The sequence below is a fragment of the Enoplosus armatus genome, chromosome 16, assembly GCF_043641665.1.
Source record: "Enoplosus armatus isolate fEnoArm2 chromosome 16, fEnoArm2.hap1, whole genome shotgun sequence".
Classification (NCBI taxonomy): domain Eukaryota; kingdom Metazoa; phylum Chordata; class Actinopteri; order Centrarchiformes; family Enoplosidae; genus Enoplosus; species Enoplosus armatus.
In genome coordinates this window covers 8,807,168-8,823,040 of record NC_092195.1, presented here as the reverse complement: position 1 = coordinate 8,823,040, position 15,873 = coordinate 8,807,168, and the positions used below count along the sequence as shown (strand labels likewise).

The 15,873-nt window shown below is 43.1% G+C and overlaps 1 protein-coding gene across 1 annotated transcript in view; it reads left to right on the top strand.

Annotated features, from left to right (window-relative positions):
• Window positions 1-2,570: 2,570 nt before the first annotated feature.
• The window catches only part of ppp1r9a (protein phosphatase 1, regulatory subunit 9A), a 41,656-nt gene continuing 28,353 nt past the window's right edge, over window positions 2,571-15,873 (top strand). Inside the window, exon 1 of the mRNA XM_070921504.1 lies at window positions 2,571-3,974. Within this exon, the coding sequence (XP_070777605.1) occupies window positions 2,571-3,974 (1,404 nt within the window). The remainder of the gene's footprint in view (window positions 3,975-15,873) is intronic.

The window sequence follows — 15,873 nt, the reverse complement described above, 5'->3', positions numbered from 1 at the left end:
AAAGCTTCCTTTCTAGTGCTTTATCACATGAATTCAGTCCCGTGCTTTAGGCTGTTTCTGTTGACTCCTGAGTGACCCAGCCAGCTAGAATCTTCTCCACTCTGATCTTCTTTAATATATGGCTGTTAAAATATTCATGCCAACAGATTAACTGTAGAAATCATAGCATTTTTAAATATGCATTTAGCCATGTGGAGCGTGTGAGATAGTGTTTGGTGTGTTCAGCTTCAATATCATTGAATTTGGCAAAATGAACGTGGCAGTTGCACCTGTATATAGACTGACATGACATGTTTAATCAATTATCCTTATATTTCCTCAACAGACTGGTTTTTAATGAATATGAATTAACAGTGAAATCAAACACATTTTTCTGGCCCTACCCTCCTTCTAAACTCCACCAGGCCCCCTGGTGGTCCTCACACCACATTTTGAGAAACCCTGAACACCCATCACATAGCCTGAGTGGTCCTTGACCCTATCTACCCCACCCAAAACCCCACAGATGAACAATAAGCAGCAGGGTAAAGTTACAGTTGCCGTGTGCTGGTATTTATGCCAGACTGCAGCTCGCTGAAACCCCCTCCGCGCGGCAGATTATCGGACCAAACCATTGCCGCAGTTCAGGTTTTAGCACCTGTCACATGGGGCTTTACATTTGCAAATCACCGGCTATCATTACAGCTAAGCAGCGTTTACTTTGCTGTGCTGCAGACGCATATCGGACGCTGCCGTCCTGCAAACGCTGCCACAGTGCAGCTCTCGGTGGGATGAGCTGCCAAACTGCACCGACACCCCTACAGTGCGACTGGCAGCATCACCCGCTGCCTGCAATGGCGTTGAAGCGGCTGTAGTGTGTCCAGACGTTTCTGTAGTGGCGATATTCTGTCCCCGGACGATTTACGAGCGTGGGATGGAAATGTTCTTTTTTAATCGAAAGGTTTTTGCAACGAGAGCTTCCATATTTTGCACGAGTTCATCCTCCGGATTACAGTTTTATTTATATCACGCGTCAAACGAAGCCGGAGCCATGAATGTAAGTCTGACTCTTTTGTTTTTGTAACATTGGAGCAACATCCGCTGTGGTTTGTGGTTAACAGTTAACTCACTCACTCTTCTGGTAATCATACAGAGAGGTTAGTCATCTGTATTTTTGCCCCTGCATAAGTCTGCACAGGAGGAGAAATGTGGATAAATAAAGGTTTAACAGTGTCAGAACCGGAGCTGTCATGTTGTGTGCGGTGTGGCTGATGTGCGGCTCTGCCTGATTGTCTGATCCCGCTGACACAATGTTAAAGCCTTAAATTTCATCTTTCATCTTTCACCTTTAACTTTATTTCCCTCCGTTCAATATCCTCCGAAGCAGCACAGGATGTCCCTCAAGTTCAAACGGATGCATTATTGCACAAGGATTTCACATAGGTGTTATGGTGTACCAGTAAGAGTCCAGCATGGTGAATAATGAATATTGAACCAGGACGTTTAGGTTTCAGCCACTGCTGCTGCTGGTGCTGCTGATGCATCCATACCATTCAGGCTGTGGGTTTCAGCACAACTTAGATTAATGGATTCTCTGTGTCCCTGATGAATGTTTGTGTTTTTTTTGTCAGCTTTATTGTGTCATATATCATCCCCCTCTATGTGGATTGCATTTCCAAACAGGATTAAACATTAATGGCTGTATGTATGGAATATTTAACTGCTCTAAGCCAGTAATATTGTAATGGTGGGCAAAGGCATTATCTCAACATTTAAACTGCATGTCTTTCAGTTCATGAAATGCTTTGTAATTTTGCTATCAACAGTTTCTTGGTGCATTCAGCAGCACTATCTCTTTGCAGTAAAGGTTGTATCTACCATGCAGTGCTTTGTGTGAGGGCTGGCATTTAGGAGGAACCACCATAATGTCAGTGATGGTTTAGAGAGCTGTGGGATGTGGCAGTGAACAAGGGTCACAGCTTACTATAGAAAACAGAGGGAGTGGGGGAGAGAAAAGAGAAGAAGAAAATGAGACGAAAACAATAATATTTCTTTCAGCATAGCACCAGTTCAAACATAAAGAGCTCAAGTTGTTTCACTGATGTCTACAGTGAGTATTGATTTGAGAAGGTAAACAAGGTGCAGCAATGCTGAAAAGACAACATCATCAGTGCTTTTAGAGTCCAATATGCTTTCATAACTACTGCACTTGTACTGAGAGCTTTTATGTCATACATTCAGCATCTGTAATTCATTTGGAACCCATGTCTCTTAATAGTGTTATTGATGGAAAGTGAAAATGATCTCTTTTTCAAGCTTTGTAATCATCATTTTGATGAGAAACTGCCACTTATGTTATTGTGTTCATGTTGAAGTAGTTATCTCTCTTGAACTCACATCATCATGCAGTGTTACTAAATGTTTGTATCTTTAACGTCTCTTTTTATCTCTGCAGGTGTGAATGGACCTACAGGAACTTTAACATAAACTGGATCAGATTAGGCAGCGCTGTGGTAGGTCAAACTAGACTCCTCACTCACATATTCTAATGAGGCGATGCTGACATCCCCTTTGAATCCAAAGACATCATCATGCTGAAGACGGAGGCCTCGGGGGAGAGGACCAGCCTCCGGAGTGCCTCCCCCCACCGTAATGCCTACCGGGCTGAGTTTCAGGCACTAAAGAAGGCCTTTGACCAGCCTCGGATCGATGGAGACCCCAAGCCCAAAGACCTCGAACGGGTGAAACAACCGAGGGGCCGCCAGTATGGCAGCCATGTCAGTCGCATTAAGGACATGTTCATGCAGATGGGCTCAGAAAATCCAACCGCGAAGGCCAGCGGTCGTGATGATTCCTCGCCGCAAAAGCTGGTCAAGCCCACCAACTTCATCAACAAGTCCGATGGATCAGTGATAAAACTCCAGCATTCCTCGTCAACTGACAGAGTTGGAGGTGCTGGAGCAAAGTTTTCTGAAACCAGGAAGCTGTTTGAGCAACAGTCACGTGACCAGTCCCAATCACCAGTCTTTCCATACGGACGTGATAAAAGAGGTTCCCATGAGCACCTCGATGACTGGCGAGGTGCAAGGTCGAATCGAGGCAGCACAGACTCCTTGGACTCACTTTGCTCCAGAACAGAGGCGTCCTCACCGACTGTTAGTCAGCTCAGTGCTGTTTTTGAAAATGTCGACCACCATAACCAAGGAGCACCCTGCAGAGGAGTCAGCAGACGAGCCCTCTACTCACCAGACGGATTCCAGCGACATGGAGGTGACCTCAGTGAGGATGATTCACGACAATCTCCAGTTCGTGGAATCTACCGGAACAAGATAGGGGGAAAGTTTCCTGCATCCTCGTCTTCTGAGGACCTTCTGAGCCCCAGTCCTGGGACAGAGACTTCGGACCTGAAACCAGTACCACAAGAGGAAGAAACCCAAGACAAAGCAGACAAAGTTGAGACTAGGGGCGGAGATAGACGGCATCTTTCTGGGGTCACCACCAACGGAAGCCAGGTCAATGGTTCTTGTGAAGAAGAGGAGAAATCTTCAGAAACAAGAAAACATATTGATGATCTTGGGGTTTCCAAAGCTTCAAAACCTACAGATGATTCTGTTATTACCGACAAAGCTTTTGAAGCTTTTGAAGATGCAACCCCTGAGCCATTGCCGACCCCAACTACTCCTGCTGGGGAAAGCCAGGAGGATGGGGATGGTTCAAGTGAAGACAAGCCCTCTGAATCTCCAAAGGACCAGGTGGAAGAACCTGATGAGGAATACACTGGAAATGAGCGGGTTATTTTTAACGCAGATGGAGACGCCTGTTACCAGGGTTGGGGGGAAAGCTGCACGGATCCTGAGGATGACCTCTATGGAGATGATGAGGATATTGTCTACGACCCGGGCTCTGACCTGACTGAGATTCCTGGTCTACCGCAAGAAAACAAAGAGGACATCCCTCCGAAGAGGAAGATTTGCTTCAGCACTTCTCCCATTACGGTAAGTTGGGTTCTGAACAAGACTGTTGTAGAGGCCTTAATTGTGTAAACACACTGAACACGATCCAACATAAAAGCCTTTGTGCAGCTCTTATCAAAAGTAGGTTAAAACAACAGAGGGCCAATATTGTATTCAGAGCTTCCTTTTTATAGTTTTATACTTACTGTTGTACTACTCATTGTGGTTAGCTTTGTTGTTTTCACATACATTTTTATGAGGTCATATGATCATGATAAAATAATCTGATTTGAGTAATCTTTATCGTCGTAAGACCTTTATTGTGTGTGATAGTGTTTTAAATCCATCTTCTTTTTTTGTAGATAAAACAGCAAATGATCATATATTGTAACTATTGCTCTCCGATGGCAGGGATTGTAGCTATTTTGTGATGCGGAGCTTGAGGGTCAAAGCATCACCCTCTGGGAAATTGACGTGTTCATGAGCAGAACATCTGTGCATGTGTTAGTCATGCTGGTTCTGCACCCACACGGTTTTCACACAAGATACTGTGTTTGTTTTTCTCAGGCAGTCCCGTCTCAAATGAGGAATCCATTTATTTATTTTGTACATTTCAGTAGCAGAGTCTACATGAATTGCTAAAATATAATGTATATACAGAATATAGTAGAATATAGTGTGTGTGTGTGTGTGTGTGTGTGTGTGTGTGTGTGTGTTTGTGTGTGTGGAGTATTTAACCTTGTTGTTTCCGTTATGTCAGTTATGTCAGTAGACTTATGGCTAGAGATTACGTGCGGTTTTACCATCCATCCCACAGGGATTTCACAGGAGCTGGAAAAGTGGTAATTATACCACAAAAAGGTTTTACTTATGATAAAAGGTCATTGTTTCTGCTGAAAATGCAGCCATAAAGCCCAATTCCCACAGAGTTTCATGTCCCTGGTAACAAGCAGCACCCCTTATTTTTCAATTAATAGAAATAGCTTTTCCATAGTGTCTGTTACATCATCTGTCTTTAAGTATTTGATACTGTTTTCAGTGTTGAGTTGGATACAATGCAGCCAGTGTTGTTTGTGGATTGGAAAGATTAAAGGAAATATTTTTCAGTCTTTATCCTCAAGCATTTAGAATCAATAAGCTTAGCATTTGTAGCAGTCAACAACATGCTTCAGGATGCCATTTTCCTATTTATCCTATTTATTTAATTCGTGAAATCTATTTTTATTTTTGAGATTTTCAGTCTGTTGACACACAAGTGATTTTTGTGTGAGTGTGTACATGTAACATATGAGGGCAGCACAGTGGTGATCGAGAGAGTGAGATTTATGTATGAAAGATTTGGAGCTAACACAAACATTCCACAGGTTGAAGAGAAATCCTATTAACATGCTGTAACGAACCAGAACAATTAGCCCAGTTATTCTGAGGAGAAAATGTGATGTCGGCTCACTAATTACCCTGCACTGTCTCTGCAATGTGTGTCCTTTTGCGTCTTTCTCTTTTCCTGCCACTCAGGACTCACCACACGTGCATGAAAACACACACAATCACAAGCATACATTTCCTGAATTCTTACATCATCTGGCTTAAACATTGCATCAAATGTAATAGAAATGTATGTTTTTGATATTTAACAAATACTATTTTATATTTCAGGAAAGACTTTTACAAAACCTGTTTTTGATCATTTCTTGAGATCAGTTTAGCAAATTTTACTTTCATTATACTGTGAAAGTGAGCACTATACTGCTTGTTGTCTCATTTAGGTCGGACAGGCGGGGGGAATATGCTCCTCTGTTGTTGTCTGTCGTTTCAAGGCTTATGTTTTCTATGAAAAGGGCCGACGCTCGTTCATCATACAGAATATTCAAGAGAGGCACTGCTCCCCCTTTACACAGATGCACAAGCACAATTAGATATGCACCCCTCCCACTTCTCCATCATATGCCCCCCTCCTCTCAGCACACGAGGCACAAACAGGGTTCTGTCTTTTGTTCGTCTATATAGTCAAACAGACAAAGCTATTTTCTCAGCCCTGTGCCCCGCACGAGTCCAGCTTGACCCCTGTGGGAGGAGACCTTGAAAAAAAACTGCCATCTTATAATCTAATACTTAATGTTCCCTCCCCTTGTGTACTATTTCTCAGTCTTGTCCCGTAAAGCGGATAAATATTTTCAACATCCCAGCTTTGAAAGCTTAATTATTTTAGAAATCATCATGGCAGCCACAGGGAAAAGATGACACACATCCAGCTTTTGGCAACATTTTGTAAACGTGCACACTGACTTCAGATGCCCAAAGAAGCAGATTATTGTGTTGAATTTTTAGCCATGTTAGTGGCACAGGTCCATGGATAGCATTGTCAGTTGTCCGGATGGTCCACCACTTTGGTCCAGAATTACATTTCTCAACAACTGTTGGTACAGACCTTTATATTTCCTATTGAATAGATTGCCATGAAATTTGGTTCACATATTCATGCTCGCCTCAGGATAAACTGTGGAATAACTTTGGTGATCCCCTGACTTCATCGAGCGCTATCATTAGGTCAAAATGTCTTGTGTATGACCAAATACCTGCTGAACAAATGCAATTTCCATCAGCCTCAGCTGTACTTTGCGTTTAGTGCTAATTACAAATGTTAGCATGCTAACACGCTAAACAAAGATGGTGAACATTATACCTGCTAAACATCAGCATATTAGAATTGCCATTGTGCGCATGTTAGCATGCTGACGCTAGCATTTAGCTCAAAGTACTGCTGTGCCTCTACTGTGGCTCCTGACTTTTGGTATTGTTAATGCACATGCAGGTTTTCTTTGGTTTTTATTAATGATTACTTCCACATCCTTTCATCCTGGCTGACCCAGTGAGAAGTGACTGCTTTGAGCTGCCCAAGGCGGAGGCAGGCCTGCCCTCCCGAAGGCGCTGACCTACAGAAGAGAATCAGATCTCATGTTCATTCAAGCTACTGGTTTTATCTTTGACATTAGAACCTGTAGTTTGATTTGTCAGTCTGAGGCGTATAGATGGATGTAGTAGTATTGAAGTAGATTCAATCTTCTGTCGCACTTTTGATGTCCTGTTGTCAAAGTATGTTATGTGTGCAGCTGATATGACATTGAGAATACGATGTTTGATCTGAAGGTATCGCACACATCTCAGCCAGCGTTCAGTTCCCCTGTGTGGTTCTCTCAGCGTTTTCAAAATTTCAGCCTTGATCGCAAACCAATCCCCAAAGCTTTTAACCATCTCATACTTGTTGCAGATTTCTTTCCATGCAGGGTGTTTTCTTTCTCTCTGTGTTGAACCGCACCCCAGGAGTTTGACAGAAGAAGTCTTCTCCTTCTGCACGCAGTCTGCTGTGTCAGTCTCCTCTTGTTTTCCTCTCTCCCTCTCTCTACGTGAATGGCATTTATATCATCTTTTTAATGATACTTTTTGTGCCTGTAGAGACAAACGCATTTTCATCAGTCGAGACACCGTGATATCTTAATGGAATTAAGCAGATGTGATGAGTGGAGCACCGGTTAAACGGCCTCTGAAGTGGCTCTGTAATCAGCCCCTCCACTCTGCATGATGTGTGTTACTATATCAAAGACACTGGTGTTTTGTCCATTAGATTCTGCTGCTGCATTGTTAGTTGAATGCTGAGTAGCACAGATCTGAGCTCAGAGCCGTAATCAATATGATAGATGTGTGTCACTCCTCTTCTCTGTGGCATTGGTTTCGTAGCCGAAAGACTTTGTACCTTTTTGTATGCCTTTTACTAGATGTTTTGACTGGTGTGTTATTCTGCAACTTAGAAGGGATGGTTGTTTTATTTTGTTTTTAGAGATTTAGTTCCCTGTATTTAAAAGGATGGAAGGTCAAAGATTTATGAGGTCACCTATATGACTCATTCGCCTCAGACCAGGGGCAGGGCCAGAACGGTAGCACTCATTTTTTTGGTCATTATATTATTTAAAGCTGTTTATTTGGCATTCATATATTATACTGAATAAACATGTACAGTGTATTACTGCTAGGAACCAGAGCTCTAAACCCGCCCCGGCCTCGGGCTGATATTCTCGTGCTTGCAGATTATATCCCACTAAAAACACACATTTTCCGTTGTACTGCCGGTTTGCATCTCAGGCTGCAGTACATCAAATCAGTTCAGAGACTCATCTTGTACTTTACTGGAGCATGACAGAACATAAAGACAAAGTCGCTGATGCTTAGAAACGGCCAACTAGCACCCTCCCAGCGCCGTTCCACAGACTTGCCAGGCATCAAGAGACAGTTATTTCTTTTGGGAGCTCATTTGACCGCCCTTAATACAGCACATGTCAACAGAGACTATTTGTCAGGATGTAACTTCTGGCCTGTCCTCCCTACTATACACAACTGTTTAAATGTTACATGCATCAACAGTACATCAAGCCCTTATATCATCCTTATCTGGAGCATCACCTGACACAGTCGTGTGCTTCACAAGCTCAAATGAGATGGCCTCCAGCCAGGAACTTTGCTTGGTGACCGTGTTTTCTGATGGAAAGGATTGCTCTACTTTAGGGCAGTCTGTCTTTCTGGCTGATGATGTATGTGTAACAGCATAGCTCGAATTCTGGAACCAATACTGACATGGATTTTGGCATTTTGTCATTTGTAAATAGTATTTAGGTCTGCAGCGTATTGCTACAGCTTAGCCTCCTTCAGTATAGTCTAGTTTTGCAGTGGATGCCTTTTCAGATAAAAGCCATTTTGCAGACATATATGTCCTCTGCTCCAATCATTCTCAATGAGACAAACTCTACTAAAACACAACTCATAATATGGAAAAACTGCTGCTAAATGGTATTTTGCCATATTATTTGTATTACAGGACTTTCTGTATCTGTATATCTCTTAATTGCTAAATTCTATAGCATCTTCCTTCTGCCCTGAGCTCTAGTGTTTTCCCTCTGCGAGCTGAGTGAAGCTGGCTGTCGACCTCCTAAATATGCAATCTGTGGCTGGGCATGATGGGAGAGAACAGGGTTTTGTTGGGAGAGAGTTCCAACACTCTGCTACAGCAGCTGTACAACAGCTGACATTTTGGTTAGACCAGCAAAAACAGCGGCTGAGCTCAGGCAGAACGGCAGTCGGATATTTTGGTTAAGCCTCTTTCGAGGAGGCAAAGATCTTGACTAACAGCTAGAGTCCTTGCAAATCATGCAGTAGTGTAGAACGTGTGATGGCTTTAAATATTATAATGCAGATATTTGAGCTAAAAGGTCAGCATAAACAATCCAGCAGTGGTCTTTGTATCATACATTAAAATTCAGCCCAAACATTCATAAAATGGTGTGTTTTTGTGTTGTAGTCAAGCTATGAATGGAAAAGCACATCATCATGACTCAAAGGATTTTTTCCTCTCTTATCTCTGACAGGTACAACTACTCCAAACTCGGATGTTGGGTATGTGCGTATTTGTGCGCACATGTAGCTTAGGGACTCCATTATTAATGCATCTGTGTTTTTGTTTGCTTGTTTCGGTGCCACCCGATCCTCCTTGGGGGATGCATATTTAATGACCCAGGAAAGGCGAGACGTGCCTTGCGGTTTTTGAAGCTGGTGAGTTGCCACACAGTGGACTGTGTCATGAACCATCATTTAATCCTCACCTACCCAATCTGGTCCCCTGCTAATGATATCATCAGCGCTCTCCCATTTTTTTTATTGCAGTAAAAAAAACAGAGTGCTTCAGTGACACAATGTTCTCAGTGTTTGCTAAGCCGATGCCGAGGAAGGCTCAGACTGCTGCACTGTCATCGTGTCCTTGTTTATAGTGAGTCAGGAACATGATTAAGGTGAACTGTCTAAATTTAAACTCATTCAAACGCTGAAATATCAACACGTGGACTGATTTCTCTCCTAAAAACCAGCTACTGCTAATACTTTCTCACATTTGTGGAGATCTGTGCCACAAGCAGAATTATTCCACTTCATACAGAGTGGTTATTATGCTGTGTAGACATATGAATACTGATTGTGGTCCCAAACCAAGTCATTGTTACAGCATAATGAATCACATAGCATAGCAAGTGGGCATTAGGGCATCAGTACTGTGACAAGCAACATGTTGTTGTTCCGCTACTTCTGATCCCAGCATCCCACTCACTGTATATGGCCAAGACATGGAATAAAGCAGGGCATTGTCTGCAGCCATTCAGTTGCAGTTGTTTACTATTATCTGGCCCCTGTTTAAAGCTGGCCCCTCTCTCTCTCTCTCTCCCTCATTCTCTGTGGTCCAGATATAGTGTTTATATATACTGTAAGATATATGTTTGATATTTTAAAGTATGGCTTTGTTTTGTGGAAGTTTATCACCCTGGGCGGTTTGGATGGTTAACCAGACCTGCCATCATAGAGCTCCACAGCCTATTGGTGGTCATGATATATAAATATGGGTGCGGTTTCCATTTTTCAAACATTGTGAGCTGACGAGAAGTAGGATCGAACATTGTCATAATTAAACTTTTGTGGCTCGGAGTAAGTGCAGGCGTTACATGACGTGCGTATAATTACTCTCCTTCACCCAGTGGTATTGTGCTCTAAACAGTGGACTGAATAGGCCAGAAAACAACAGCAGCTGAACAAAGCTGAGCTGAGTTTGCTCCTTTTGAATGAAAAAACAACACTGAAATTAAATCTTAATTACATTTTGAAAACAGTACATCATGGCAGTGTATTTCTCTCAAAGCTCCCCACTTGTACGAACAGTATGTGCGTCTACTCTGTATGCAGAAGCTCCATCTGAAGTTAAAAAAAAGAAATGCTGACTTGGTAGATTGTGACATTCCCCATCATGTCAAAAGCCAGTGTCACTTCCTCAGGCGAGGGTGATGTATATGTCAAGATGACAGAAAGGTTGGCCTTGAATTGACTGTAAAATCCTGCATGTTCTCACATATCTTTGTGTTTGTTTCTCTCTTTTCTCACTCTCACTTCTCTCCATCTCCACCTCTTTATATCTGTCAGTCTCGGTCTGTTCTCGCAAGACATGAATTCATTTCCATCATCAGCAACTGTCTGGTCCCGTCAGCATCCAGACACTTTCTTCAGCACCTGTCAGATCTCCGGCACGGTGTTGTGTCAGTGGGTGGGTGGCCACAGGTAGAAGTAATGGAATGCAAATGTGCTGAGCTGTCGCAGACACAGCACGCTGTGTGTGTCTATGTGTGTGTGTCTATGTGCATGTGCCAGACTGTAGTTAATCCACTGCAGGGTTTGCTGGCCTCGCACCACAGCAGCAGGAACATTTCGCCTGGGTTTTCCAGCCTCTTATTGCCCTGGGCAGCGTCCACTGTCTGGAAGGCGCAGGGCAGGCGACAACACTGGCACCGGCACACCGAAGGCCGGTTTAATACCATCAGAGGCGGTTGGCCGGGCATGGGCGCCATGCCGTGACATCTTAGGCAGGGACTCAAACAACCCTTGGAGCAAATTACCCCTAGCCCTGCCCGCTCCTCAGCTTTTCCTTTTTTTTCACTTTCTTTTCTTTCTTTTTCTTGTCTCTCCCATTGCCTGTTTGACTCTTCAATAGCCTCCCTGTCTGCTGCTGCTCTAACCCATGAATCATATGAGTCACTCTGTTTCTCTCTCTCAGTGGATATCGCCTCCCATCCTTTTCATTTACTACTCCTCCATTTTCGCATCATCTTAATGCTTCCTGCATTTCTTCTTGTGTCCCCTCATTTGTCCTCTTTTTTTTGTCCACCAGTCTCCCATCTCCGCCTCTCATTCTGACCCTTCCTCTCTTTCCCATCCAAATGTTATCTCCCTTTTTACCTCTTTCTCCTCCAGCCTTACCCCCATGTTCTGTTGCTCCCTCTTCCTCTCTCCTCCCCTGTTAGCTGGCTTAGTGGGCCCTTGGTTAATCCCTGCTTCTCTGTCCCAGACAAGAGCCATCAGACTAGCTGAACAGCTATCCAGACAGACTGACATTATATGGCTTAGGGGTTGTCATCTAGCATCATAGCCAGCGAGATGAATCTCGATTCAGGACACCAGCTTGGCGTGTACACGTGCAGACATGTACCTGCAATGAAACTTCAACCGGCTGCACACACATGCAAACAAAAGCCTGCATGCATACTCATATCGTTACCTGATGTGCATTTTTAGCATACATACTCAACACCCACATACAAAGACAGAGAGAGCGAGAGGCACTTATACTGAATGAGAGGGCTCAGCTTTAAACAAGTCAGTGGCTGAGGGCGTCTGCCACAGCAGCTGCAGCAGCATCCACAAATGACAGTGAAACCGCATTTCAGAAGAGTCAAACCAAACTCCCTCCAACCTCCTGCGAGGCCTGGAGATCAGATAGCAAGACTGCCAGTTTGTGAATGCCTAAGCAGAACTGCTGTCTGCACTTAAGCGCCAGTAACTCCATTGTAAGGTGTTTGATTACTGACAAAATGCAAAAGTGTGTGTGTGTGTGTGTGTGTGTGTGTGTGTGTTTGCTGTCAGGGGCATCAATCAGTGTGTTGTATGGATGAAAGATGAGGACAAGTGGAGGAAGAGGAGAGATATTGGTTGATACAGAGAGGACAGATAGTCATTATCAGACTTTACAGTGTATGTTAGAGGGAGGTGTGCCTGTATCTAGTGTGGGTGCATCACAAGTGATATTACACTGAAAGAGTTGCTGTAAGATGATGAGTGCATTTACCGCCTCCCATCTCATGAGGATGTTGTGATTCCTGCATGTATTACCATTATGTAAACCACATACAGGAGTTTTAGATTTAGCTGTACTCAGCAAACATCATTACCCCAGAGTCCATAAACATACTATTTAAAACCCTATTTTATGATTTTAAATATATGTGGCCAGCCATCTGAAAATAAGGCTTTTTTCTTCCAGCAGTGCGTTAAGCTTGAAAGAAAGTGCATTCAGTGTAGAGGAATATATTTACATGTAAATGGTTGTGTGTTGTGTTTAATCCTCTAAAAGACTTTTCCAATTCAGTTCCAGAAGGGCACCACATGGGGAGACGGCCCATTATACTACCATTATATTATATATAATCCTTGTGGGCTCCCTCTCCAGTTAAAATTGAATTACAATTGAGCATGATGACCTGCCTCAGCACACAGCGACTGTACTTGGAAGTGGAAATTTGAAGGTATTTGTCATCTTGACGTGATGAGGATCAAAGCAGATACGGATGAAATGCTCTGAGATGGCTGTTTCCAATGATCTGTTTATTGGATTATATTGGTCAGTGTATTGATATATTACCTTTGGTGGTCAAGATTTACTTTGTCTCTTGAGTCTGCCCCTACATACAGACGATTTTGGGTTGTGTCTGCTCTGTCAAGTTTTCTCACCGTGTTCGTTTATCTCAAATTGTACCTCGTGTAAAAGCCAATAATAACTTTTCGCTAGAGTCTCGAGCCATGCTAGCAGCTCTGTGAGACTGCACTTAGACTTGACTTTAGCATGCTAACATGCTCACAGTGACAATGCTGACATGTTGATGTTTAACAGGTTTAACCACTATCATGTTCACCATCTTATTTTAGAGTGATGGCGTGCTAATATTTTGCTAATTAGCTCCAAACGTACAGCTTAGGCTGATGGGAATGTCATTATTTGTATTTGGTCAAAAACCAATTTGGACAGTATTACCAAAGTCAGTAGAAGTCATCCTTTTGGCATCATGAATGTCTCAGCAATCCATGTAATAGTTGTTGAGATATTTCAGTCTGGACTAAAGTGGTGGACTGACCGACTGACCGACAGACCAACCTTGCCGTCCCTAGAGCCATGTCGCCAGCATGGCAAAAGAATTTTCGTGAAGGGCAGATGTAGTGTATATTTATATATATAGGTAATAGGTTGTCTGTTCCACAGCTGTCAGACTTGTGGTTGCCAGCTGCAGGCCTGGTCCTGTACTTTCAGCTCCCTGTAGTAAAACAAGCAGCAGGCAGCAGTATCCTACCATACTGCCAAGGTCAAACACAGTCGCACACATTACTGTACCTACTCACAATCTCTCCTGTTACAAGTCAAAAAGTGTTTTTGTTTTTCCAGAGCAAAATCAAATTATTGTCAGAGAAGAATATATTATACATCCCATCTAAGAAGAGAAATGTGACATTTTGCTCGACATATAGTAAACCTAAAAGGGTCAGTTTTTTTGACCTCCACATTTCAGCAAGCTCTTCTACCTCTTTTTATTATTTTTTAAGTAAGGGTGTTATTTCTTCGGGTGCCTTAATATTGAACATGGCATTTCAAGCCAGGAGTCGTTTGGACAATCTGGAGATACCGGTAGTTTCCGTCAAAAGAAAAAACAACCGTCAGCTTTCTTTATCTTGTGGGTAAATGCTTTCCATTTGTTGGTGTAGCCTGTCTCTGTTTCTCGTTCACTCTCTTTCGACCTACCCATTCTTATTTCCCCTGTGCATTCTCTTTGATTATTTTGTCATTCCCTCTCTCAGTCACTATTGCTCTGTTGTCCATCCTTTTCCTTCTCAGCTCATCTGTCTCTCAGATTTTGTTTGAATCCCCCCTCCTGCCCTTTTCTTATCTATCTCCATCACTGCACCTCCTCTGTCTCATCTTCGCTGGCCTTCTCTCACAGATCCACCCTCGCCTGCCCTCATCTCTCCTATTGACCTCTCTCTCTCTCTCTCTCTCTCTCTCTCTCTCTCTCTCTCTCTCTCTCTCCCTCTGACCGGCCACATGCTAATGTGTTTGTAGATCGCTCACAGTGACAGAGAGAGGCCATTAGAGAGTGTAGTGAGTGCCAATGGTAGCATCGCATCCAGGACAGTGCAAGTGCTGGTGTTAGCATTCGGTATTGGTATTTATTATGTGTGTGTGTGTGTGTGTGTGTGTGTGTGTGTGTGTGTGTGTGTGTGTGTGTGTGTGTGTATTGGCTTTTATAATTCTTTAATGCTATGCGCAACATTATTTACATGTTTGTGTGTATGGATGTGTGCGTGAGTAAATGCATGTCTGTGTGTGTGTGTGTGTGTGTGTGTGTGTGTGTGTGTGTGTGTGTGTGCATGCGAGCATTAATAATGTAGGGGGGCTGTTGATCACACTGAATGATTGATGACATGGAGGTCATGGATAGAGCTCACGCAGGCTCTCACAGAGGAAAGAACAGAAACCAACCCTGACAGCATCACGCTACATCAATGTGCCCATGCTGTGTGTACAACCTACACAGTGTCTCTTCAACAGGAGGCCATTTATTGAGCCTATTTAATGTTGTTTGTTGCTTCTTTATCATGTGGTAAGATGTATTAGTCAAACCCACACTGCATCCGCTACAGCATGAAACGTGTAACTAAAAGCACAAATATCTCGACTGACATTTGTCATGCATTTTTTTAGTGTTTTGAATGTGTTTTCTCTTGTTATCGTTAACTTTCACAGTTTCAACAATACTAAAATATTGATGACAGAAGCCTATTGTATTTATTGCACATGTCATGACCTCACACAGACGAGACCTCTATTTCCATTTCTGCGCGCATACGTGCCAAGTGACGGACATAAATCTGGCTTTAGGCTTTAGTCAATACATGTGATGTGACATGACGCCTTATTGATCTCTGCTGAGAATATCCTCTTTTTCCTCTTTCACCATCTAAAGAGGTCAGGGCAGGAAGTGACTGTAGGGTGGATGTTATAAAACTCTCTGGGAACAAGATGTCTTTTGCATCCTCAGGGCAGTGCGTGGCGGTTCATTTCCCTCATCTACTGTAGTTCTGATTCATGTGAATCTGCGATCACATGAATCAGACCTACACTAGATGTTGCATGCAGTGTTGGGAATAACTTTGATAATTGACGTCATCAAGCTAAATGTGTGAGATCCTTCCCCCAAACTCCTTGCTTGTAGGAGACAACACCATGTGGTGAAAGTTGCCAGTTTCTCGATTTTAATAG